Source organism: Anomaloglossus baeobatrachus, chromosome 7, assembly GCF_048569485.1.
Source record: "Anomaloglossus baeobatrachus isolate aAnoBae1 chromosome 7, aAnoBae1.hap1, whole genome shotgun sequence".
Lineage (NCBI taxonomy): Eukaryota > Metazoa > Chordata > Amphibia > Anura > Aromobatidae > Anomaloglossus > Anomaloglossus baeobatrachus.
The window spans coordinates 132,256,048-132,284,008 of record NC_134359.1 but is presented as its reverse complement, the minus strand read 5'-3'; the positions used below and the strand labels follow the sequence as shown (position 1 = coordinate 132,284,008).

Sequence of the window (27,961 nt, the reverse complement as noted above, 5' to 3'; positions counted from 1 at the left end):
ACAAAAAATGTCCAATTGTATGAGCAGCAACAGAATGTTGAGGAGCCGGTCAGAGGACCATTTTTATACAGAATATGAATCAATACTCTTGTGGGACAAAGTCATAAACATGAACATATCCTTTAAGTCAAGAAACCAGATACATGTATTGAACATATTTATTTGTAAGGCATTTGTATCAAACAAATTAATTTACAGATGTATCCAAGTGCAAACTGAAATTCAATGTATGACAGCTATTCATTTCTCTGAATGTTCATTACAATTAATGGTCTGAAAAATATGCAGCTTTGGCTTCACTTTCATTAAAACTACTTCCTCTTGATCCCTCTTTTGATGCTTCTGAGTAGTCTGGATTCTCTTTTGTTTATTTGGATGCCTATTAACTGCTGAATGAGTTCTTTTTGATCCGGTAAAACAGACCTTCGATTGTGGGAAAATGTTTCTGGAAGAAAAGAGTTAACACAATGAAGCAATGTTCACAATAACTCTACATACGTCATCAACACATCTGTAGCTTGCAGGAAACCTGAACAAATGTAATTATCTTACTCTACTATGATATTCTGAACTCATACCTACAGAGGGGAAAATAAGTATTTGATACATTGTTGATTTTGCAAGTTTTCCCACCTACAAAGAATGGAGAGGTCTGTAATTTGTATTGTAGTTACACTTCAACTGTGACAGACAGAATAAAAAAATAAATCCAGAAAATCACATTGTATGATTTTTAAATAATTAATTTGCATTTTATTGCATGAAATGAGTATTTGATACAATAGAAAAACAGAACTTAATATTTGGCACAGAAACCTTTGTTTGCAATTAGAGGTCAGACGTTTCCTTGACCATGTTTGCCCACAATGCAGCAGGCATTTTTGCCCACTTCTCCATACAGATCTTGTCCAGACCTTTTAGATTTTGGGGCTGTCCCTGGGCAACATTGAGTTTCAGCTCCATCCAAAAATGTTCAATTGGGTTCAGTTCAAGAGACTTGCTAGGCCACTCTTGGAGCTTTAAATGCTTCTTACAGAACTACTCCTTAGTTTCCCTGGCTGTGTGTTTTGGGTCATTGTCATGCTGGAAGACAGTCATGACCCATCTTCAATGCTCTTACTGAGGGAAGGGAGTTGTGGGCCAAAATCTTGCGATACATGACCCCATCCATCTTCCCTTCAATACAGTGCAGACGTCCTGTACCCTTTGCAGAAAAGCACCCCCAAAGGTTAATGTTTCCACCCCCAACTTCAAGGTTGGGTTGGTGTTCATGGGGTTGTACTCATCTTTTTTCTTCCTCCCGAGTGGAGTTGATACCAAAAAGTTCTATTTTAGTCTCATCTGACCACATGACCTTCTTCCATGCCTCCTCTTGATCATCCAGATGGTCATTGGGGAATTTCAAATAGGCTTGAACATGGGCTGACATAAGCAGGGAAACCTTGCGTGCACTGCAGGATTTGAATAGATGACGGTGTAGTGTGTTACTAACCATAATGTTTGAGACTGTGGTCCCAGCTCTCTTCAGGTCATTGACCAGGTTCTCCCATGTACTTCTGGGCTGATTCCTGACCTTTCTCAGAATCATCCTTACCCCATGGAGCGAGACCTTCATGAAGCCCCAGACCAGGTAAGATTGACAGTCACCTTGTGTTTCTTCCATTTTCCAATAATTGTGCCAATAGTTTTTGCCTTCTCACCAAGTTGCTTGCCTTTTGTCCTGTACCCCATGCCAGCCTTGTGCTGGTCTACAATTTTGTCTCTGAGGTTCTTAGACAGCTCTTTGGTCTTGACCAAGGTCAGAGGTTGAAGTGTGATTGATTAGGTGTGTGGAGAGATGTCTTTTATACAGGTAACGGGTTCAAACAGGTGCAATTAATGCAGGTAATGAGTGCAGAGTAAGAGGGCTTCTTGAAGAAAAAATAACACGTCTTTGAAAGCCAGAACTCTTGCTGGTTGGTAGGTGATCAAATACTTATTTCATGCAATAAATGCAAATTAATTATTTAAAAATTATACAATGTATTTTCTTTTTGGATTTTGTCTGTCACAGTTGAAATGTACCTACAATAAAAATGACAGAGTTATCCATTCTTCATAGGTGGGAAAACTTGCAAAATTGGCAGTGTATCAAATACTTATTTATCCTACTCTAGACATATCGGCTACGCTTTCAGCGCTTCATCTTACTGTTTCCTTTAAGTTAAGGTCCTGTCACACACAGAGATAAATCTGTTGCAGATCTGTGGTTGCAGTGAAATTGTGGACAATCAGTGCCAGGTTTGTGGCTGTGTACAAATGGAACAATATGTCCATGATTTCACTGCAACCACAGATCTGCTAAAGATTTATCTCTGTGTGTGATGGGGCCTTTAGTGTTTGTCTTGAACTTTTGGTAAGTTTGCAGAATCCACTATTGTTCATAACAGTTTTAGTCTACGTTTTTTTTAAAATTGCTTTCTGGTGAAAATAACCAGCTTTGTCCTTATTGCTATAGACCAGTAGAGTGACTCAAATGCATATATTAACATAACCATATTAATCTCTGCTCATACTAGAAGTTAAATATATGTATATAGGTGAGCAAACCTATGTAAATTTGTAATTTCTATTAAAATTTGCTTTGCCACCATTCCTACTACACATTTTACAGTCATGACTAAAAGTGTTGGCACTCTTGAAATTGTTCAAGAAAATTAATTATTTCTTCCAAAAAATTAATGCAATTACACATTTTGTTATACACATGTTTATTTCCTTTGTGTGTATTGGAACAACACAAAGAAACAGAGGAAAAAAGGCAAATTGGACATAATTTCACACACAACTGCATAAATGGACCAGTTTAAGATGTTGGCACCTTTCCAAAATTTTGTATAGATAACTTTTTGTAAATAACAGGTGTGGGTAATATGAAAATCACACCTGAAACCTGATAGAAAAGGGAGAAGTTGACTAAATCTTTGCATTGTGTGTCTGTGTGTGCCATACTAAGCATCGAGAACAGGAAGAGGAGAAGAGAACTGTCTGAGGACTTGAGAACGAAAATTGTTGAAAAATATCAACAATCTCAAAGTTACATGTCCATCTCCAGAGATATTGATGTTCCTTTGTCCATGGTGTGCAACATAATTATGAAGTTTACAACCCATGACACTGTAGCTAATCTCTCTGGATGTGAACAACAGAGAAACATTGATAAAAAGTTTCAACGCAGGATAGTCCTGATGGTAGATAAGCAGCCCCAATAAAGTTCCAAAAAAATTCAAGCTGTTCTGCTCACGTTGCACCAATGTCAGCTTGAATTATCCATCAACATTTGAATGAAATGAAACACTATGGCAGGATACCCTATTGCTGACTATAGTTTATCAGATGTACTTGAGTAAGCCCAAAAACTTTATGAGAAAGCATCTTGTGAATAGATGAGACCAAGAGTGAGCTTTTTAGCAAAGCACATCATTCTACTGTTTACCAAAAATGGAATGAGGCCTACAAAGAAAAGAATACAGTACCTACGGTCAAATATGGTGGAGGTTCAAAGATGTTTTGGTGTTGTTTTGCTGCCTCTGGCACTGGGTGCTTTGACTGTGTACAGTTTGGAAAATAACAAGCAATATAGCACATCTCCTTAGTAGACTATCTTGTCCACTATACATCCTTTTTGTTACTGGTTCGAATCGTCTTTCCTCTTGAATACATTTTGTATATATCTATTATTTGTGATTTTTTATCTTAAACCCATACAGATTAATTTTTAAAACTATATTTCATATTCTTAATTGTGTGTAACACACTGAGACGGATCAGGTGTGCAGCTCATTATCTGCACTGTTTTCTCCGAAACGCATAGAAAAAAAAAACACTCTTCCTTCTACCCCCAATTCTACCCCCAGTGCTGTATTTTAATATATTAATTATATTATTTAGTATATTATTCTTTCCACCTTCATCTGTATTTGACTGTGCGCAAGGCATCATAAAATCTGAAGATTGCCGAGGATTTTGCATTGCAGTACTCAGTACCAAAAGCTGGATTTTCAACCTAGGTCATGGTTCTTCTAGCACTAGAATGCCCCCAAGCATACTTCAAGGAGCACCCAGAAATGGATGTAAACAAAGAGCTGGAGAGTTTTAAAGTGGACAGCAATGAGTCTGGATCTAAAAGAGAGATCTTTAAATTGCTATTGGGAGAAGGCACCCTTCAAATAGAAGAGACCTGCAGCAATTTGCAAAAGAAGAGTGGTCCAAAATTCCAGATGAGAGGTGTACGAAGCTTGTGTATGGTTACAGGAAACAATTCATTGCAGTTATTTATTCCAAGGGTGTGCAACCAAATATTAAGTTGAGGGTGACAACAATTTTGGTGGATCCAGTTTTTAAGTCTTGTGTGAAATTATGTCCAATTTGACTTTTTTTATAATTTTTTTTTAAAGTTGTTCCAATACACACAAAAGAAGTAAACATGTGTATAACAAAAAGCGTAATTGCAATAGTTTTCTCAGAGAAATACTTAATTTTCTACAACTTCAAGAGTGCCAACAATTTTGGCCATGACTGTACCATGGAGTCTCAAATTGGTTTCATTATTAAAAGGGAGCTCTTCAGCTAGCTTAGTTCCCCCCTCTGAACCACTACGTCTTTATTGCACCCTTTTCCTACATTCTAACAAGCCCCTTTTTTCTGCTTAGCAATTGCTGAATACCGTATTATTCCTTTATAAGACCCACCAGATTATAAGACGCATCCCAAATATAGAGCTAAAAAAGGTAAAAAAAAATGGGGTGCATCTTATATTCCGGTGGTCTCTTACTGTAGGGGTGCAACAGCAGTGGTGGAGCGGGGTCACATGAGGCAGGGGAGGTGCTGGAGTAGGGCAATGCTGGCTGCAATGTTGCTGGCTGTGGTGGCTGCTGTGTGACTGGCTGTGCTGGCTGCTGTGTGGCCGGCTGTGCTGGCTGCTGTGTGGCCAGCTGTGGTGGCTGCTGTGTAATTGGCTGTGCTAGCTGCTGTGCTTGCTGCTGTGCTGGCTGCTGTGAGGCCAGCTGTGCTGGCTGTTGTGTGGTTAGCTATGCTGGCTGCTGTGTGGCTGGCTGTGCTGGCTGTTGTGTGGCTGGCTGTGCTGGCTGTTGTGTGGCCGGCTGTGCTGGCTGCGGCATGGGCCGTGCTGGCTGTGTGGAGCAGGGCAGTGCAAGGGTGAAATGCTCAATCGGCGGTGCGATCTTCAAATAATGCCGCCCGGAATCTTCGCCTGTGCAGATTAGGCTCTCGGCTCAATAACAGTCGGAGAGCTCCTGCTGCGCACGCGCTGACTCCTGGGGGCATTATTTGAAGATCGCACCACCGACAGAGCATCTCACCCGCCACACTGCTTGCTCCACACAGCGCCCATGGCAACCAGCATAGCTTCGCACCGCCGACAGAGCATCTCACCGGCCACAGCCAACAGAGCTCCACACCGCCAAATGAGCATCTCACCCGCCACAGCCAGCACAGCCCCGCACCGCCGACAGAGCATCTCACCCACCACAGCCAGCCAGCACAGCACCTATTCCCCATTATCCACCTCCCGGTAAGCTACATTCGGATTTTAAGAGGCACCTCTCATTTTCCTCCAAAATGTTTGGGAGGAAAAGTGCGTTTTATACGGCGAAAAATATGGTAAATGCAAAATTAACTTTAAATCTTGCTCTGCTTCCCTTTTAAAGTAGACCTGTTACGAGGTTTAACAGTACATTATGTATGCACCTTTTGCACATGTAAAGCGCCATGGAATAAATGAGCTATAATAATAAATGATAATAATAATACATTCTGCATACATTATAAAATAGATATCTTAGACCTATGTTCTTACTTTGAAAATCCATGTCCAAGTATTAAAATGATCATCGCATGTGTCCAGCAGTACTTGGACTACTTTTAATAACAACCTGGAAAATCTTGAAAATTTTTAATACAGACTTTCTAAGACAGATTTTCAAAGTAAGTACAACAGCCACATCAAGTCTAAAGGCTGCTTTACACGCAACGACATCGCTAACGTGATGTCGTTGGGGTCGTGGAATTCGTGACGCACATCCGGCCTCGATAGCGTCGTCGTTGCGTGTGACATGTATGAACGACCGCTAATGAGCAAGCTTTCGAGACTCTCAGGTCTCTTCTTCAGGCTCAGTATAACACAAAATCTGAAGAGTCACATATTTATACATATTTGTGTATAAATATGTGACTCTTCAGATTTTGTGTTATACTGAACCTGAAGAAGAGACCTGAGAGTCTCGAAAGCTTGCTATTATTACCATATTTTCAGTTAGCCATTAAAAGGTATCAACTACTGAGGACTCTCAGTTCTTTTAATCAAACTTTTTTTATCTCTACTGGCTAACATGGTACAAAGATATATTTTACCTGTACGCTGAGCAAAAATACTCACCTTATCATTGCTCGTTGACATGCTGTCCAGTTCCCAATTATCGTTGCTGCGAAAGGTACGATGTTGTTCATCATTCCTGCGGCAGCACACATCGCTATGTGTGACACCGCAGGAACGAGGAACCTCACCTTACCTGCGGCCGCCGGCAATGAGGAGAAAAGGCGGTGGGCGGGATGTTACGTCCCGCTCATCTCTGCCCCTCCGCTTCTATTGGGCGGCCGCTTAGTGATGTCGCTGTGACACCGAACGAACTGGCCCCTTAGAAAAGAGGCGGAGCCAGTCACAACGACGTCGCTAGGCAGGTAAGTAGTGTGACGGGTCCAAGCGATGTTGTGCGCCATGGGCAGCGATTTGCCCGTGACGCACAACCGATGGGAGCGGGTACGCATGCTAGCGATCTCGCTAGCGAGATCGCAGCGTGTAAAGCGGCCTTAAGAGATGTGTTTAATAATATATGCAGCTTATATTATGAAATGTGCTGATAGAGCCACTTTCAGTTTCCATTTCCATATGCAGGAGATACAGCTCCATTACCAAGAATAATACCATTGGCGAATTTTCAAAAGTTCAATCTGGCTAAAATTTAGAAAACATTTTACAATTATTTTACCAATTTTTTTTTTATAAAAGATTTAGGAAGATGATGACTCCATAAACTATGTATTATATTCTGCCAGGCATATTCATATCCAGTTGTCAAAGTTAGTAAATGATATAATTTTTTTGCAAAGGAAATGCATGGGGTATTTTCTTTTTTGATAGGCATTTTTATGTTTCGGACTCTGGTATTTCCCAATGTGGAATAGCACTCAGAGCAGAAATTTCTAAATGATATGAACTGAAGAAAGTGTTCAAGACTCGAGAACATCATGTCTGCAAAAGTACAGAATATAAAGCAGCCTGACAAAATTATGCACACAATGATGAGAACCCGACAGACCCGTTCATAGTCAATAGTCAGTTTCCATATCTGATTGTCGTTTGACAGATCTGTTCCCTGTATGAATGAGGTATTTTTGTCTCTGAAACTGAATAGATAAACTGAGTGGTCTAATGGAGATCTGAACTTAGCCTAAGGGGTGAAACTACGCTATCAATGTAAGTTAAGCTAACCGGAGAAACCTAAGCACACTGGTGATATAGCGATAGTGTTGTTTAAATTTTCCAGATATTTTATTATAAACCTCTATATTATGTAATAATAAATAAACTAAATCAATATATATATATAATATATATATATATATATATATATCTATATATACGGCTCTGGCAAAAATTAAGAGACCAGTGCAAAATTTTCAGTTTTTCAGATTTTTCTCTTCATAGGTATACTTTTGAGTTAAATGTAAATTGTTCTTTTATTCTATAGACTACTGACAACATGTCTCCGAATTTCCAAGTAATAAATTTTGTATTTATTTTCTGAAAATGAGCAATAGTCAAAATAACTAAAAAAAATGCATTGCATTCAGACTTGAAATAATGCAAAGGAAACAAGTTCATAATCATTTAAACATAACAATAGAAATAATATTTTAACTCAAGAAGAGTATATATATATTAGATCGGTTTGCCTATTTAGGAAAAAAAAAAAAAAAGAAAAACACAAGCAAAATAAATTGCCTTACAGGGGATAATTTATTAGACGAAGACTTCTCCATGCACACGTGTTTGAAAAATGGACAAAAATAGGGTCGGACGTTCCTGCTTAGCATACTCCCCTTTAACCCAGGGTGGAGAGGCAGTGGTATGAGCTTTTTTTTCCTTTAGAAGAATCAGTGCCACCTTGATTACATATTCAGTTGAGTGGATAACTTGCCTATTCACATCTTTCATGCAGTGGCTGCTATAAGCAAGCATCTGGGTTTTTTGTTTGTCTTTTTGTTTTGCTTGTTTTAATGGAGGAGCCATCACTAGGGTAAGACAACAATGCCTGGTGTTTGGAATATTTGACATGAAGGAAATACAATCAAATTTTCATATGTCATCATTATATGGTACATAAATGTGTGCAGTTGATATCAACTATTAATAGACCATACACATGTATTTTGTTATGTCAGTTTTGTAAAGTCTTGCTATAATTCCCATATAAGATGTTCATATGTTGGATGAATATTTCACATGTTGTGGTTCTTTTGGCCACACCTCAATGAACTTACTTGATATGAACTGCGAAACAAAATTGGTTATTTTCTTCCCTTCTTCATTTAACTGTCTTCTGCCCAGGCCATGCGTTCTGGAGAGTACACAGTCCACATAGATGTCCCAGAAAAGTTGGGCTAGTTCCCAAAATAGCTTACCATGATTATCATTATCAGATGATTTCAGATATATCATGATGTCCCAAAATCCAGCCACAGAATCAGCTATCCGGGGCTTTTGAATCTCCAGTAAGTTAACTGTTGATGTCTCCCAACATTGAGGATCTGCACGACCCAGGGCAAGTGGGTCAACTTGACCATTACAACAGGTGGTATGAAGGCAAACTATTCCCAGGAACAGCAGTGAACACGTTAGCTGCATGCTACAGTATGCTTGCCTCGTGCGTCCAGTGTTCATGTCACTTCCAGTGCTCTTTAAATAAAATACAGATACAGGATATTATAAAAAGATATTAGAGTGATACAACATTAGGAATACAAATATTTAATGCACAACGCTTTACTTCTCTTATTGCCAAACTATCAGGAATTTCACATCATGGGAGCTAAATCAGGCAAAAAACAATAATATTCCTTGATTTCAGGTCTAGTGTCTCTATGAATCCCCCAAATACAATGAAACCAACTGATAAGGGGACACAGACAGATAAACTGTGATCTGTAACAGCGGGCTTTATCAATTTATGATAGGTTGGGATGAGCGAGCACTACCATGCTCGGGTGCTCAATACTCATAAAGAGCAGTTAGATGCTCGGATGGGCGCAATTCGAGTATCCATTATAATGGAAGTTAATAGGAACTCAAACATTTTTCCGGAAGATTTCCTGGAAAATGCTCAAGTTCCCCATTGACTTCCATTATACTCAGGTATTGGAGTGGCACCTATCCAAGCATTTAACTGCTTGTTAGAAGTACTGAACACCCGAGCATGGTAGTGCTCATTCATCACCAATGATAAGATGACAAGTGGCTTAAAGAGGTGGTCCGAAACAAATATTCATTTTATTCCTAAATGTCTATTTATTGTAATAATCTAATCTTTATCCAATACACTTTAATTAGAAGTCCGTACTGCTCCCTCACTACTCTCTCTAACTGCTTTTATTTTAATTTATTTTACCTACTTCCTTTTTGATGATGCTGTGAAAATCCTGGGATACTTAAACGATATGTCATCAGGCTTAGAGACTGCGGTCACTGCTGCAGCCTGTGCCCCACCCTGAAACGAAGCATCATCAGTGACCTCCACTTCTGGCGCTGGGCTCATTCTTGCTGTACTGAGCATGCATCGGTTATAAATTCCGATGTGTGCTCAGTAGGAATGCCTGCTCACTGTGCAATAGTACTATATAAAAAGCACAGTGATTCCCTCACCGGCTTTGATGAGAAGTGACAAGCCGTTAAGAGACCTCACTGTCAGTAAACATTGTAATGAGAAAACTCAGCCAACATAGACAAGCCGCACCCCCCACATTGACGTAAATATACAGTTGAAACCAGAAGTTTACATACACTATCTAAAAAAGACACATATGCATGTTTTTCTCACTATCTGACATGAAATCAGGATAAACCTTTCTCGTTTTAGGTCAATTATAGTATGGCATACTATCAAACTGGTACAAAGTGGCTTAAGGATAACAAAGCCCATGTTTTGAAGTGGTCATCACAAAGCCCTGATCTCAATCCAGTTAAAAATTTATGGGCGAAGCTACAAACATGGCTCAGTTACACCAGTTCTGTCAGGAGGAATGGGCCCAAATTCCTACCAACTATTGTGAGAAGCTTGTGGAAGGATATCCAAAGTCATACAGTTTAAAAGCAATGATTTCATGTCAGATAGTGAGAAAAACATGCATATGTGTCTTTTTAGATAATGCATGTAGACTTCTGGTTTCAACTGTATGTATGGTGTTGCTTTAAAGGGGTTGTTCACTATAAAAGAAAATAAACTAGAGTAGTACTCCCAACAATTAACATGTTTGGATAATTATGTAACTAGCCAGTCAGTCAGTGCATATATATATATATATATATATATATACATACATACATATATATATATATATATATATATATATATATATATATATACAGTTAGGTCCAGAAATATTTGGACAGTGACACAAGTTTTGTTATTTTAGCTGTTTACAAAAACATGTTCAGAAATACAATTATATATATATATATAATATGGGCTGAAAGTGCACACTCCCAGCTGCAATATGAGAGTTTTCACATCCAAATCGGAGAAAGGGTTTAGGAATCATAGCTCTGTAATGCATAGCCTCCTCTTTTTCAAGGGACAAAAAGTAATTGGACAAGGGACTCTAAGGGCTGCAATTAACTCTGAAGGCGTCTCCCTCGTTAACCTGTAATCAATGAAGTAGTTAAAAGGTCTGGGGTTGATTACAGGTGTGTGGTTTTGCATTTGGAAGCTGTTGCTGTGACCAGACAACATGCGGTCTAAGGAACTCTCAATTGAGGTGAAGCAGAACATCCTGAGGCTGAAAAAAAAAGAAAAAATCCATCAGAGAGATAGCAGACATGCTTGGAGTAGCAAAATCAACAGTCGGGTACATTCTGAGAAAAAAGGAATTGACTGGTGAGCTTGGGAACTCAAAAAGGCCTGGGCATCCACGGATGACAACAGTGGTGGATGATCGCCGCATACTTTCTTTGGTGAAGAAGAACCCGTTCACAACATCAACTGAAGTCCAGAACACTCTCAGTGAAGTAGGTGTATCTGTCTCTAAGTCAACAGTAAAGAGAAGACTCCATGAAAGTAAATACAAAGGATTCACATCTAGATGCAAACCATTCATCAATTCCAAAAATAGACAGGCCAGAGTTAAATTTGCTGAAAAACACCTCATGAAGCCAGCTCAGTTCTGGAAAAGTATTCTATGGACAGATGAGACCAAGATCAACTTGTACCAGAATGATGGGAAGAAAAAAGTTTGGAGAAGAAAGGGAATGGCACATGATCCAAGGCACACCACATCCTCTGTAAAACATGGTGGAAGTAACGTGATGGCATGGGCATGCATGGCTTTCAATGGCACTGGGTCACTTGTGTTTATTGATGACATAACAGCAGACAAGAGTAGCCGGATGAATTCTGAAGTGTACCGGGATATACTTTCAGCCCAGATTCAGCCAAATGCCGCAAAGTTGATCGGACGGCGCTTCATAGTACAGATGGACAATGACCCCAAGCATACAGCCAAAGCTACCCAGGAGTTCATGAGTGCAAAAAAGTGGAACATTCTGCAATGGCCAAGTCAATCACCAGATCATAACCCAATTGAGCATGCATTTCACTTGCTCAAATCCAGACTTAAGACGGAAAGACCCACAAACAAGCAAGACCTGAAGGCTGCGGCTGTAAAGGCCTGGCAAAGCATTAAGAAGGAGGAAACCCAGCGTTTGGTGATATCCATGGGTTCCAGACTTAAGGCAGTGATTGCCTCCAAAGGATTCGCAACAAAATATTGAAAATAAAAATATTTTGTTTGGGTTTGGTTTATTTGTCCAATTACTTTTGACCTCCTAAAATGTGGAGTGTTTGTAAAGAAATGTGTACAATTCCTACAATTTCTATCAGATATTTTTGTTCAAACCTTCAAATTAAACGTTACAATCTGCACTTGAATTCTGTTGTAGAGTTTTCATTTCAAATCCAATGTGGTGGCATGCAGAGCCCAACTCGCGAAAATTGTGTCACTGTCCAAATATTTCTGGACCTAACTGTATATATATATATATATATATATATATATATATATATATATATATATGTATGTATATATATAAAATCATCTAGGATATCTTCTCTTCATTTGGCTCCAGTAATCATATAGTGACTAACTGGGAATTAAATAACTTAATGTTCTTTCCAGTCACCCGAGCTTCCTGCATGGTGAACCTAAAAGCACTGTTCCACACAAGTTACACAGAAAATGTTTTCACAGTAAAGGTCCACTTAGGCCAATGAACAGGGATTGTTTCCAACTGTCAAACTGTCAGCTTGCCCAAACAGACCAGCAAAGTGATGATGTTTAAGCAAACTTGAAAATAATCAAACTCACCAGCATGTTGTCCTGTGTAAACAGGTTTGTGATGATAACCTGCTGATAACATGATGTTCTCTGTGCCTGTATGACTGTATTAATGTTGTGAGCATAGAAGTGTAGCTGACCTTTTTAAACAAGCTATTAAATGATGGCTGATCCACATACAGTGAGTACGGAAAGTATTCAGACCCCTTTAAATTTTTCACTCTTTATTTCATTGCATTTGGTAAACTCAAAAAATGTCATTTTTTTCTCAGTAATGTACACTCTGCACTCCATCTTGACAGAAGAAAAACAGAAATGTAGAAATTTATGCTAATTTATTAAACAAAAAAACTGAAACATCACATGGTCTTAAGTATTCAGATGCTTTGCTCAGTATTGAGTAGAAGCACCCTTTTTATCTAGTAAAGCCATGAGTCTTCTTGGGAATGATGCAACAAGTTTTTAAAAAATGGATTTGGGGCTCCTCTGCGATTCTTCTTTGCAGATCCTCTCCAGTTCGGTCAGGTTGGATGGTGAAATTTCGTGGACAGCCATTTTAAGGTCTCTCCAGAGATGCTCAATTGGGTTTAGGTCAAGGCTCTGGCTGGGCCAGTCAATAATGGTCCCAGAGTTGTTCTGAAGCCACTCCTTTGTTATTTTAGGTGTGTGCTTAGGGTCATTTTCTTGTTGAAAGGTGAAGCTTCGGCCAAGTCTGAGATCCAGAGCACTCTGGAAGAAGTTTTCTTCCAGATACCTCTGTACTTGGCCACATTCATCTTTCCTTCAATTGCAACCAGTCGTCCTGTCCCTGGAGCTGAAAAACACCCCATACCATGATGCTGCCACCACCATGTTTTACCGTTGGGATTGTATTGGGCAGGTGATGAGCAGTGCCTGGTTATCTCCACACATACTACTTAGAATTATCACCAAAAAGTAATATCTTCATCTCATCAGACCAGAGAATCTTGTTTCTCATAGTCTGAGAGTCCTTCATGTGTTTTTTTGCAAACTCTATGTGGGCTTTCATATGTCTTGCACTGTGGAGAGGCTTCCGCTGGGCCACTCTGCCAAAAAGGCCTGACTGGTGGAGGGGTACCGTGATAGTTGACTTTTGTGTAACTTTCTCCCATCTCCCTACTGCATCTCTGAAGCTCAGCCACAGTGATCTTGGGGTTCTTCTTTACCTTTCTCACCAAGGCTCTTCTCCCACAATTGCTCAGTTTGGCTGGACAGCCAGGTTTAGAAAGAGTTCTGGTTGTCTCAAACGTCTTCCATTTAAGAGTATAGAGACCACTGTGCTCTTAGGAACCATGAGTACTGCAGAAATTCCTTTGTAACCATGGCCAGATCTGTGCCTTGCCACAATTCAGTCTCTGAGCTCCTTGGGCAGTTCCTTTGACCTCATGATTCTCATTTGGGCTGACATGCACTGTGAGCTGTGAGGTCTTATATAGACAGGTGTGTGCCTTTCCAAATCAAGTGTTATCAGTTTAATTAAACACAGCTGGATTCCAATGAAGGAGTAGAACCATCTCAAGGAGGATCACAAGGAAATGGACAGCATGTGACTTAAATATGAGTGTCTGAGCAAAGGGTCTGAATACTTATGACCTTGAGATTGTTTAGTTTTTCTTGTTTAATAAATTTCCAAAAATGTCTACATTTCTGTTTTTTTTCTGTCAAGATGGGGGATGGGGGCAGAGTGCACATTAATGAGAAAAAAATTAACCTTTTTGAATTTACCAAATGGCTGCAATGAAACAAGGAGTGACAAATTATAGAAGTTATAAAAGTGAATACAGATGGGCATATTGATTAATTGGACTTCAGTCCATCAGGCAGGTCAGTCTGGCCACTTGACTGGAGGCTTGGGAATCTCTTACCTTCTTGGATCCTCGGCGTGGCTATTGATTGGCCAGGGTTGGCATGACGTCATCTTTACATCACGCCACAATGATGACGATGAGGTAACCCTGACTATTCAAAGGCGGCATTGGGAGTCAAAGACGGTGAGAGATCTGAGAGCCTTTCATCCAACAATCAGAGAAAACTGAAATGGAAAATTGATTGTAGTCCAGCAAATCAATGTTCCTGTCTCTATGTATCATGTGCCATTTTTTTACTTAGCTTAATAAACTTCCACTTGGATTTTACTTCCATTCTGTACAATTTCATCCATTTTTCGCAAAATGAATAAGATAATATCTCAGCCTCCGTGACTGCATATTAATAATCTGATAGTCCACGATGTGAAGGAGCCCTCAGAGCTGCACATGGAACCAGTCACCTCTTACTGAGCTGGATTTCACTATGACCATGTAAACCTGACCTAAAGGTATGGATGAAGCCAATACAAGATTATTTACTTTGACAACTAGGTTAGAACAGGCTGAATGGGAAGTATCCATTTGGATATATTCACATGTAGCAGATTTGCTGAGGAAAATTTCTGAAGCAGAAAGTAAATCTCCATAGTAACGGGGACCTGGTCCTCCACGGCCTCTGTATCCCGGCCTCCAAGGATGACATCTGATTAAATGTGACTACCACACACTGGGACAATAGAAGAATACATTTTTATCTTAAAATCTACAACACTTTGTTTTGTTTTTATTCAGGAATTGGGGATTTTGCTGTAAATCCATGGGAAATATTTAGCAACATTCACAAAAAACTGGAGTTTGCTTATGAAAATTCCTATGTGGAAAAATGTCTGCAGTTTGTGGATGAAATTTGTTCAACTCTCATCCACTTTGTATTTCATAGAATGTGACACTTAAAGGCAATAGAGGACACAGACAGAAAGGGCCCCTGTGCAAGAACAATACATGGGCCCTTTGCAGTACAATAGTTCTATCTATGACAGTCACTATGTGTTGATTTGGAGGTGGTAATGGGTCCCCTTACCTCTGTGCGACTACACAAGCTGCACCAATGATATGTCCGCCCAGATTAAAGGGGTTTCTTCGGCGCTCCATTGGGAGACCCAGACGATTGGGTGTATAGCTACTGCCTCCGGAGGCCACACAAAGCATTACACTAAAAAGTGTAAGGCCCCTCCCCTTCTGGCTATACACCCCCAGTGGGATCACTGGCTCACCAGTTTTCTGCTTTGTGCGAAGGAGGTCAGACATCCACGCATAGCTCCACTGTTTAGTCAGCAGTAGCTGCTGACTATATCGGATGGAAGAAAAGAGGGCCCATATAGGGCCCCCAGCATGCTCCCTTCTCACCCCGCTTGTGGTTTGTAAGGTTGAGGTACCTATTGCTGGTACGGCGGCTGGAGCCCACATGCTGTTTTCCTTCCACATCCCCCTGAGGGGCTCTGAGGAAGTGGGATCTTACCGGCCCCAAAGCCCTGAGGCCGGGCTCCATCCACAGACCCATTGAACCTGCTGGATACGGAGCCGGGGTACCGTTCAGGGACATGGCCCTGCACCATTCAGGTACTCTGTGTCCCCGTACACACAGGCACAGCACACTCCAGACTTGCTGGGTGTGCTAGTGCGCCGGGGACAGTAAAGGGTTACAGTCACTGCAGCCTAGCTGAGTGACTTTATGTATGGGGAACTACCGCGCCGGACGCTCCGGGAGCGGCGGCGCGGCTGGGACTTGTAGTGCGCCGGGGACTTAGCGCCGACCGCGCTTTTACGGCGGCGGCGCTTATAAATCCAGTCCCCGGCTTTTGCGGCCTAGCTCCGCTTCGTTCCCGCCCCCACCCTGTCAATCAGGGTAGGGGAGAGACGCTGTACAATCAGCAGCGCCGAGGGCTGGAGCCTTATTTACATGCTCCAGCCCTCTCACTGGACACTGTGGGACGCCGGTTTCCCGCTCTGACTTGGGGGCACGCCCACGGCCCGCCCCTACTCACACGAGCTGGAGAAGGACGCCGGCAGCCATTCCTGCAGTCCGAGCTGAGAGATCGGACTCTGGGCAACCAGGCACAGGACTAGGGCGACCACACACCCGCTTATAGGCGGGCGGTAAGCGGCACCTGAAGTGCTGACCCCACTAAATACCGCATTTGTCCATTTGTATTTTTATGCTTACACTGCATAGGTCGCTATTTTTTGGCTATATGCCCTCTCAGATGGCGACACATCAGCAGCAGGAAAGCAGGGGTGCTAAGGCACAGGCTTTCTATGCTGCTTGTATTGCATGTACTGAAGTGTTCATGTGTATTTATGCTTGTATGCTATACACTGCACTGTACGATCGCTAGTCTGGGCTATTTTCGCCTAGAATGACTAGGCTACAGCAGCAGAAAAGCAGGGGTGCTGAGGCACGGGTTTTTTCTATGCTGCTTGTATTGCAGGGGTTGCAGTGTTCATTTGTACTTATGCTTGTATGCTATACATTGCACTGTATGGTCGATATTCTGGGCTATATTCCCCTAGATGGCTAGTCTACAGCAGCAGAAAAGCAGGGGTGCCAAGGCATAGGCTTTCTATGCTGCTTGTATTGCATGTGCTGCAGTGTTCATTTGTACTTTATGCTTGTATGTTATACATTGCATTGTACGGTCGCCATTCTTGGCTCTATGTCCTAGATGGCTAGTCGGCAGCAGCATATAAGCAACACAGGCTTTCGATGCTGTTTTTACTGCATGTGATACTGTTCCACGGCACTGAACCCCATTGTGTGCAATGCTCCCCTGGAGCACTTGGTCAGCCGGGGTCTCTACTAGACGTGGCCAAAGGAACCACCTGTCAACCCTGTCCAAGGACAGGGATGGAGTTGCAATGGGATAGAGACTTGCAGTCCGGACAGGCCATGGGCAATCTGGATCATTGCTCCCTGGCCACCCTTATTGGGAATAAAATCGGTGCTCCGGGGGGGGGTCCCAGGAGGCTCTCTGTATGATGAGGCAGACGTAGCTCATCAGGACTTTGATCCTGACAACGCTCTCAATCCGGATACACCGGATGGTGACGCCATAAGGAATGATCCTATAGCGTCCATCAATGGAATGTTGGATCTTTCTCCCTCAGCTCCCCCAGCAGAGGAGTCAGCTTCACAGCAGGAGAAGTCCCATTTCAGTAGCTCAAACGTATATTGAGTATTTTTCTGGCCACGCTGACTTCAGAGAAGCAGTCCAGGAACACCACGCTTACCAGATAAGCGTTTTCTCCAAACCTATTAAGGATACACGTTATCCTTTTCCCCCTGACGTGGTCAAGCGCGGGACCCAGGGTCCAAAGGTGGATTCTCCAATCTCCAGGCTTGCGGCTAGAGCTATAGTTGCAGTGGAGGGACTTCACTTAAAGATGCCAGACAGATGGACTCTGGTTGAAATCTGTCTATGAGGCTATCGGCGTGTCGGTTGCTCCGGCATTTACAGCCGTATGGGCACCCTAAGCTTTTCAGCTGTTCTTGCACAGCTGGTCTTGAGCATATGTACATTTGTGCCGCAGGGGCGTCCGTAACCTCGCAATGTCTGCATTGCGACTTACCCTATTAATGCTGTCCTGGAAGGACAGTCGAGGTTTCGGTCCTTCCCAAGCTCGGGCAGGTCCCAATTGTCCTCGTCCAAAAGAGCTGAAAAGCCTCAGAGGGGCTCAGTTTCCGGGGGCTCAATCACGCCCAAGGAAGGCAGCCGGAGGAACCGCTACCACGGCGGTCTCCTCATGACTCTCAGCTCTCTCATCTCTCCGCATCCGCGGTTGATAGCAGACTCGCTCGCCTTTGGCGACATTTGGCTGCCACAGGTCACAGACCGGTGGGTGAGGGACAGGACAGAGTTCTGTTCTCGTCCTCCGACTCGATTCTTCAGAACGTCCCCACCTCCCCACCGAGCCGATGCTCTTCTGCAGGCAGAAGGAGTGGTAATCCCTGTTCCTCTTCAGGAACAAGACACGGTTTTCCTCCAATCTGGTTGTGGTGCCAAAAAAGGATGGCTCTTTCCGTTCCGTTCTGGACCTAAAACTGCTCAACAAGCACGTGGAGGCCAGGCGGTTCCGGATGAAACCCTCCGCTCCGTCATTGCCTCAATGTCTCAAGGATATTTCCTAGCATCAATAGACATCAAAGATGCTTATCTCCACGTGCCGATTGCTACAGAGCACCAATGTTTTCTACGTTTCGTGATGGGAGACGACCATCTTCAGTTCGTAGCTCTGCCATTCGGTCTGGCGACAGCCCCACGGGTGTTCACCAAGGTCATGGCGGCAGTGGTAGCAGTCTTGCACTCACAGGGACACTCTGTGATCCCTTACTTGGACGATCTACTTGTCAAGGCATCCTCTCAAGAGGCATGCCAACTCAGCCGGAATGTTGCGCTGGAGACTCTCCAGACGTTCGGGTGGATCATCGACTTCTCAAAGTCAAACCTGTCACCGACCCAATCACTAACGTATCTTGGCATGGAGTTTCATACCCTCTCAGCGCTAGTGAAGCTTCCGCTGGACAAGCAGCGGTCACTACAGACTGGGGTGCAGACTCTCCGTCAAGGTCAGTCGCACTCCTTAAGACGCCTCATGCACTTCCTCGGGAAGATGGTGGCGGCAATGGAGGCGGTTCCGTTTGCGCAGTTTCATCTGCGTCCTCTTTATTGGGACATTCTCCGCCAATGGGACGGGAAGTCAACATCCCTGAACAGGAAAGTATCCTTTTCACAGAAGGACTCTCTGCAATGGTGGCTTCTTCCCACCTCATTATCACAGGGAAGATCCTTCCTACCACCGTCTTGGGCGGTAGTCACGACAGACGCGAGTCGGTCAGGGTGGGGAGCAGTTTTTCTCCACCACAGGGCTCAGGGTACGTGGACTCAGCAGGAGTCCACCCTTCAGATCCATGTTCTGGAAATCAGAGCAGTGTATCTTGCCCTACTAGCCTTCCAGCAGTGGCTGGAAGGAAAGCAGATCCGAATTCAGTCGGACAACTCCACAGCGGTGGCATACATCAATCACCAAGGAGGGACACGCAGTCGGCAAGCCTTCCAGGAAGTCCGGCGGATTCTGATGTGGGTGGAAGCCACGGCCTCCACCGTATCCGCAGTTCACATCCCCGGCGTAGAAAACTGGGAAGCAGACTTCCTCAGCCGCCAGGGCATGGACGCAGGGGAACGGTCCCTTCACCCGGACGTGTTTCAGGAAATCTGTAGCCGCTGGGGAAGGCCGGACGTCGACCTAATGGCGTCCAGGCACAACAACAAGGTCCCAACCTTCATAGCACGGTCTCGCGATCACAGAGCTCTGGCGGCAGACGCCTTAGTGCAAGATTGGTCGCAGTTCTGGCTCCCTTATGTGTTTCCACCTCTGGCACTCTTGCCCAGAGTGCTACGCAAGATCAGATCCGACTGCAGCCGCGTCATACTCGTCGCCCCAGACTGGCCAAGGAGGGCGTGGTATCCGGATCTGTGGCATCTCACGGTCGGCCAACCGTCGGCACTACCAGACCGACCAGACTTACTGTCCCAAGGGCCGTTTTTCCATCGGAATTCTGCGGCCCTGAACCTGATTGTGTGGCCATTGAGTCCTGGATCCTAGGGTCTTCAGGATTATCCCAAGGGGTCGTTGCCACCATGAGACAGGCTAGGAAGCCCACGTCCGCTAAGATCTACCACAGAACGTGGAGGATATTCTTATCCTGGTGCTCTGCTCAGGGAGTGTCTCCCTGGCCTTTTGCATTGCCTACCTTTCTTTCTTTCCTGCAATCTGGGTTAGAAAAAGGTTTGTCGCTCGGCTCCCTTAAAGGGCAAGTCTCGGCGCTATCCGTCTTTTTTCAAAAGCGTCTAGCACGGCTTCCTAAGGTGCGCACGTTCCTGCAGGGGGTTTGTCATATTGTACCCCCGTACAAGCGGCCGTTAGATCCATGGGATCTGAACAGGGTACTAGTTGCCCTCCAGAAGCCGCCCTTCGAGCCTCTGAGGGAGGTTTCACTTTCTAGACTATCACAGAAAGTGGCTTTTCTGGTAGCGATCACATCTCTTCGGAGAGTGTCTGAGCTGGCAGCGCTGTCATCCAAGGCTCCTTTCCTGGTCTTCCACCAGGACAAGGTAGTGCTGCGTCCCATTCAGGAGTTTCTCCCGAAGGTGGTATCCTCTTTTCATCTTAATCAGGATATCTCTTTGCCTTCTTTTTGTCCTCATGCAGTTCATCGGTATGAGAAGAATTTACATTTGTTAGATCTGGTGAGAGCACTCAGAATCTACATTTCCCGCACGGCGCCCCTGCGCCGCTCCGATGCACTCTTTGTCCTTGTCGCTGGTAAGCGCAAAGGGTCGCAGGCTTCCAAAGCCACCCTGGCTCGATGGATAAAAGAACCAATTCTTGAAGCCTACCGTTCTGCTGGGCTTCCGGTTCCATCAGGGCTGAAGGCCCATTCTACCAGAGCCGTGGGTGCGTCCTGGGCATTGCGACACCAGGCTACGGCTCAACAGGTGTGCCAGGCAGCTACCTGGTCGAGTCTGCACACTTTCACCAAACATTATCAGGTGCATACCTATGCTTCGGCGGACGCCAGCCTAGGTAGAAGAGTCCTGCAGGCGGCAGTTGCCTCCCCGTAGGGGAGGGCTGTCTTCGCAGCTCTAACATGAGGTATTTCTTTACCCACCCAGGGACAGCTTTTGGACGTCCCAATCGTCTGGGTCTCCCAATGGAGCGCCGAAGAAGAAGGGAATTTTGTTACTTACCGTAAATTCCTTTTCTTCTAGCTCCTATTGGGAGACCCAGCACCCGCCCTGTTGTCCTTCGGGATTTTTGGGTTTTTTCGGGTACACATGTTGTTCATGTTGAACGGTTTTTCAGTTCTCCGATGTTACTCGGAGTGAATTTGTTTAACCAAGTTATTGGCTTTCCTCCTTCTTGCTTTTGCACTAAAACTGGTGAGCCAGTGATCCCACTGGGGGTGTATAGCCAGAAGGGGAGGGGCCTTACACTTTTTAGTGTAATGCTTTGTGTGGCCTCCGGAGGCAGTAGCTATACACCCAATCGTCTGGGTCTCCCAATAGGAGCTAGAAGAAAAGGAATTTACGGTAAGTAACAAAATTCCCTTCTTTCCACTAGTGGGCAACCCCAGCTTATTCAATACAGGACCCCAATTACAATAATAACAGTGTATACTCACCTCCTGCAGTGGCGCTGCTCCGGCAATGTCTTCACCGCTGTTCAGAGTGTGATATGACATTGTTTTGTTAGGTGCCAGCTGCAGCCAATGAGCAGACGCTGTTTGTCTGCAGCCTTCACTATTTCATCAGAGCGGACACCCACCCTGACAGAAGATGGATGTTTGGCCACTCACTGAATGCAACTGCCATGTGACACAACAAGACTCATTACCCGCCCGAAACAGAGGTGTAGACATCGCTGGACCCGCACCACTGCAGGTGGGGAGTATATAATGTTTAATTTTAATTCGAGTCTTGAGTACGGTAGTGGAAATCTTTAAAGTTGGTCAGAGGAATACAATTCTACAACAGACGTTGTCTGAAATAAATGCGCTTGAGGGAAGAAAATCAATGTCTGTATAGCAAATTCTCTCATTATTTTACATATATTGGGAAATATATATGATAATGGTGTTATTAGGACCTTGCTCAGACTTATCCTATTTTGTGGATGGTGCTCCTTGAAGGTCCTCAGTCTGCAGTAATGGCTTTTATCATAGCTGCTGGAGAGCCGAGGGAATGTTTCTGTAACCAATCGTGCATTGGTCTGTTTCCAACCTCGCATAAAACACATGCATTGAGCAAGGCCGGAAACAGTCAGATCCAAGCCGGGAGTCTGCATATTACATATTTCCGACCATGTGACCGCCGTTTCCGGCTCTGGCACCAGCGGACCCTCACAGCGCACAGTGCGAGCGATATGAGGATTCACATGTCTGCAGTCACATAGAGCGACACATAGAGGGTCTGCACTCTTATTGTTTTAGACCAAACAACCCTTTTAAGTAAACGTTTTTCTTCAGAAAGAGGCCTTAACATACTCCAGACATTAACTAATCAGTGGCTGTCCCATATGTCCAGATGTGTTTCTGTCTTTTGAAAGTCATTAGCACAGAACTGACATCTGTGAATGGCCATTGGTATAATCCCAAAGGACTATTGACTCTTCATAGGGAAAAGCAGTAAGCAGTGAGACTACATACACTGTCTTTCCTTTTTTTGGTTACAATTGTCTCTGGAAGTATTGCTTACAGGATCTTTTTTTCAAGCAGGTATTTTAGTGATCTTAAAATATATGAATGAATACCTCAGGTCAATACTAAATAGCATAGTATAGTATAAGTGCTGACGTTATATGTTCACATGGTGTAAAGTTTTTAATAGAATAATCTGCTATGCCACAGATAATGGAAGGTACAAGACATCCCATAATGACAGCAGAGACTTTTGAATTTTCATGGTAATCAAAATGATGTTTCAATTATAACATATCTATAGCAAACCATTTATATAATCAAAATATTGTTCCCGGCTATGCTCTTATGTCACTGTTTCATACAATGTTAGTTTGGGTATTTAATTTAATTGTCATAAATCACGTAGACAAAGGATCCCAACTGCTGGTGGCTCTGGAGGCAAATGTGACTCGCTGGACCATGTTGTGTGGCTGGTGGCAGCTTGCTAGCAAACTATGAATAGAATATCTTCAGATGGTACATTTTGTAAGTTGTACTGCACAGAAGAGCGTATACTGTTGGGGGTAAATATAGTAAACTGGAGATAGGATGATACTGACAGAGGGGTGCTTGAAGCTGCGTGTGATAGTGTGGTGAGTGAGCTTGTCTCTAGACTACCTTAATGGGGGAAAGTCGGAACCCCTGAATGTAAGTATGCTGCCAGGGAGGGGGTCACAAGATTGGTTTCGGTGTTCTTTCTGTTGGGAAGCTTTGGGCGCCATTTTGGGGCTCTCAGTGTCACTATGGTGTAAGTGGGAGGTATCCAACTGTATGTGGCTCGCAACCATCTAACAGACCTGAATGTGATAAGAAAGGTTGGGGACTAGTGATATAGACCTTTAAACTAGTATTGACATGAATACCTCAGGATTAACCACCAGAATCTATCAACTTTGATTCCATTTATAACAAAAAAAAACCCTAATTAAATAAACTTTAATTATATACCAAATTAATTGTTCGATTAATACCAAAAGAAACTTGTAAGAAACTGAATTGAAAAATAAGGCTATGGATGACATGAACCATTAGGGTCCAAGTGGTCATTTGGATTGCACTTGATTACATTGCTGTAAATGTTCACATAAGTTATTTTACTGATGATGGCCCTTAGTGATTGTTGATTGTCTAATCTCTCTTGTATCAATTACTTTACAGGAAATTTACTAATCAATGTGCTTATATCCCAATAATATACTTTGGTATAAGCCTTTAAGGAATATGTGTTTAAGTCACCATATTATATTTATGTGTGTCTTAAGCCTATGCTATTAGAAAGAAACCAAACAAGATGTACATGATATGTTTACAATATCTCATCAATTGAAGGGCAAAAGATTATTTTCTCTGGTACAAGTAAGCTAAAAGTACTCTACCACCTTTCTGTTCTGCATTTTCCATGCATTGTTTGATATATGCTCATATAATGTTATACTCCCTCAAAGCATGTTTTTGGTTTGTTTTTTTTCAAAGCTGAAAATGGGAAATCATCATGTAGCATTCAAGAGAAACTTGATAAAATTATCCTTTTTACTTTTCAGGAGACTTTTTTAGTGTCAACATAATGTTTGTTTCTGTTTAATTAATTTTTAATTACTAGAATAATAGATGTTTATTACACAAACTACAAAATATATGTATCACAAATCTATTATGTATTGTGCAATTGTGTAACATTTCCTATTCTATAATCAGACTTCGAGCTTGTCTGTGTGATGACAGAATTGTTATTACATTTCTAATGCTCCATGAATCCCAGTATGTTGTAGAAAAGTAGGATTTTATAGTGTGTGCCTTTAATTACTTTGAGATGTCTTTCATAGGTAAGGTATCAGGATGTTATAAACACACAATCTGGTCTATATAAATCAAACACACTCATAAATCTGCACTTATCTATTGTTGTACAAGTAAATGCCATAATCTTTCTGTAATCTTTGCCTTTAAGTTGTAATAGTAGAGAAAGATATTTTTCTAATGAAGATTAAGAATTTGCTACAGGGGGTCATACAAGTTTCTTCTATAATATAGACAGGAGAGATACAGCTGATATATTGATCGATCGATATTTGCTAGATATATAAATATCATACTCATCTGCTATATCAGCTTTGAATTGATATTTTTGTCACTTTCTGTAGGAGTTAACTTGCTGAACTGAAAAGCATGGCTCCTCTGTATAATTGTCACTGTTCATGGTGCTGAATCTCTACAGTTCATAACATTCTGATTTCTAATCCATATTCTATTAGATTACAATAATTCCTTTTACCATGAATCGTCCTCCAGATATTAATCACCACGATCTCTTGTCCTGACTTGTACATGATCTATTTCTCACCACTTGCACCCACGTACCCCACACCTCTCCACATGCTGTGGATGCCTGCACAGCCAGGACTAGCAGCTTCTGCTCTCCAGTCCTCTCTATTTCCCAGTGTTTGCTCCTGTTCTCTAATATTGCTCCCTGAGTTACAGGCACTGCTTATATTGGCTTTTCAATCTTTCCTCTGTATTAGAACTTCTCATTCTCCAGAGTCTTCCCAGTTGTAGATGTTATAATACAGATGTTCATCACCTTATTAAGTTCTAACACTTCAGTGTTCCCTTCTCTAGATGTTATACTCCACCCTGCGTTATGTTTGTGTATAATGACTTATTAACTCTTTCCTCTGTATAAGTTCTAATACGTCATAGTCTTGCCTTCTCTAGATGTTATACCACACCCTGAATTATCTGTTTATAATGATTTATTAACTCTTTCTTCTGCACAAGTTGAAACCCTTCATACTCTTCCCTTCTCTGCTTGTTATACTCCACCATTAGGTATGTCTCTTTATGATGATTTCTCTTTTCCTCTGTATAAGTTCTAACACTTCATAGTCTTCCCTTCTCTAGATATTAGTTATTAACTCTTTCCTCTGTATGTTTTACTTCAGTCTTCCCATCTCTAGATGTTACATTCCACACTGAGTTATATTTACGTATAATGACTTATTAACTCTTTCCTCTCTATAAGTTCTAACACTTCAAAGACTTCCCTTCTCTACATGTTATAGTCCATTATGACATATATATGTGTATAATGACTTATTAACTCTTTTCTCTCTAAAACTTCTAATACTTCAGTCTTCCCTTCTCCAGATGTTATACTCCACCCTGAGTTATACAGTATCTGTGTATAACAACTTATTAACTCTTTCCTCTTTTCTAATACTTCAGTCTTCCCCTGAGTTATAAAATACTATTTATAATGGCTTCTTAACTCTTTCTCCTCCAGTCCAGATGTTTCTTATGCCTCTTCTTGTTTCTCTATTCTGTGCACAATGACCCCTCCAGCTTTCTCTGTCCCTGCACAGTATAGCCACATTGGCTTCTTACCTTGTGTAGTCTTTGTCAGGTCGTTTAACCCTGAGGTGACTTGTTAGCTGCCCTTGATCCCAGTCTGCTCCTCCACTCTCCAGGCTTCAGTTGCTCTTTTTAAGGAGGGGGAGTGCCGGGCCCTCTCCTGGACGTCACAGCTCGGGAGGATCGTCCACCCATCTGGAGATCGCACTCTGCAGTGATTTCTCTTTTCCTTGGTTAATACCAGGTAATCCTCTATTAGCTCAGGACTATATGGAATTGCCTCTGGTCTTTCGCAGATAGCTTCATTTAGCTGTAATGTGTGGCTGAGCCTTAAGCTGGGGTCAGATCATTAGCTGCACCCTGGTGTCAAACTTCCGTCATCAGGGGCTATTTTCATGTTGTTTTCATGAGTCCAATCCACCAGGAAGGCTTAAATCCTAAAAAACACCAGAAGCAAATGAAGAGCTAAGCGTGCTGCTTAATCTACACTGACTGCAGTGCGAAGATCTAATGCATCTCTACATACAGCAATCTACACTAATCACAGCCAATACTCGTGCCATAATACATAGTAATATAGGTTTCCATTTCCACTATTTAGAGCAATATACATTGAAGAAAGATAATGCATTATAATTGTGGCGCCCTGGACTAGCCAGGTCGTCACAGGTACTACAACATACACCCCCACCCTGAGACAGGCACATCAGCCAGACACAAAATCCTTGTTGCCTCCCTCCAGGGGCTGATGTCCACACCAGATGGGGTGGAGCCAGGCGGTTGGCCCCACCCACTGAGGAGTTCACAGTCCTGGAGATGGGAAAAGGAAGTCGGATCAGATCAGTGAGTGGAGAGAACAGTTAGGGAAGTGTGAGAAGTGAAGTGGAAGTGGAGGAGCGAACTGACCATGTCTGTGTGTGTGGCCCGGGCACTAAGAGCAAGGTTGGCAGACGGTGGTGGCCGTCTGCAGGAGAGGCAGATCAACGCGGAACCGTATGACCGGGGACAGGCGGTGGCCCACCGGTACCGAACCGGGGAGCGAAGTGAAGCCAGCACACACAGGCAGGGTCTACGGACCCCGACCAGGCTTGCAGTCGCCATTAGAGGTCAAATCTGTCAGTGACCGGAACCCGAGGGGTTTCCTAACAGCCAAGACCCGATTGAAGGCAACCGTCCAACCAACAGAAGGAAATACAGCTACCGCCACAGCTAGAGTTCCAAGGGCCAGAGCCTGTGGGCAAAAGGGCTCCTCCGGTACATATATACGCTGGGGAGCGGGTTACCGGTGGGAAGCCATCGGAGCCGAACATACACAAAGGTGCAGGGAAAAGCAGCCACCACCAACCATCCAGGAGAAACCACAGCAGCCGGCTGCGGGACCCGTCCATCCAGCCGTTTGGTTTACCAGAGACTTTGTGTATATTTGTGGCTGAGTGAGTACAACCGTGCCATCCGGCACCGCGCTGCGCAGTCCAGGCGACCCTGCACCCATCCAACCCTGCACCCATCCAACCCTGCCTCCCCGTCATCTCACCGGGCCCCGGGACCACCAACCCCTACCCACGGAAGGGGAAAACAACATCCCAGCTGCTCCCTGCCATCGCTCCCGGGATCCCCGTTACCAGCAGTGGTGGTGCCCAACCTCACCACAACCCGTGGGTGGTGTCACGGACCAAATCCCCAAACCAACCTACCCCCTTTCACTCACGGGCGAGGAGCGCCGCTCGAGTCCCCGGATCCGGCCCACTGCTCGAGCCACCGAGCAGCCATCGCAGCAGCGCTGGACCCGAGCGTTAGCGAGCGCAGCGGCATCCTTCCCCGC

General features: G+C 43.3%; 1 protein-coding gene across 2 annotated transcripts; it reads right to left on the bottom strand.

The window, feature by feature from the left end:
• Positions 1-173: 173 nt before the first annotated feature.
• Positions 174-26,256, bottom strand: FAM237A (family with sequence similarity 237 member A). 2 transcript variants are annotated; one of them, XM_075319000.1, is made up of 3 exons: positions 26,173-26,256; positions 8,602-9,016; positions 174-445 (listed from the first exon to the last, which is right to left on the bottom strand). In XM_075319000.1, the coding sequence occupies exons 2-3, from the start codon at positions 8,999-9,001 to the stop codon at positions 312-314; spliced, it is 534 nt and encodes a 177-aa protein (XP_075175115.1). In that variant the 5' UTR covers positions 9,002-9,016; positions 26,173-26,256; the 3' UTR covers positions 174-311. The 2 variants fall into 2 exon arrangements, with proteins under 2 accessions (XP_075175115.1, XP_075175116.1); XM_075319001.1 differs by lacking the exon at positions 26,173-26,256 and adding an exon at positions 14,553-14,613.
• Positions 26,257-27,961: the final 1,705 nt, after the last annotated feature.

Bases quoted from the DNA above. Each gene is read 5' to 3' on its own strand.
- FAM237A (XM_075319000.1), bottom strand. From the start codon at position 9,001: ATGAACACTGGACGCACGAGGCAAGCATACTGTAGCATGCAGCTAACG. The intron at 446-8,601 runs GTAAGTTCATTG...CTTTTCTTCCAG, and splicing joins TGTTTCGCAGTTCATATCAA to AAACATTTTCCCACAATCGA.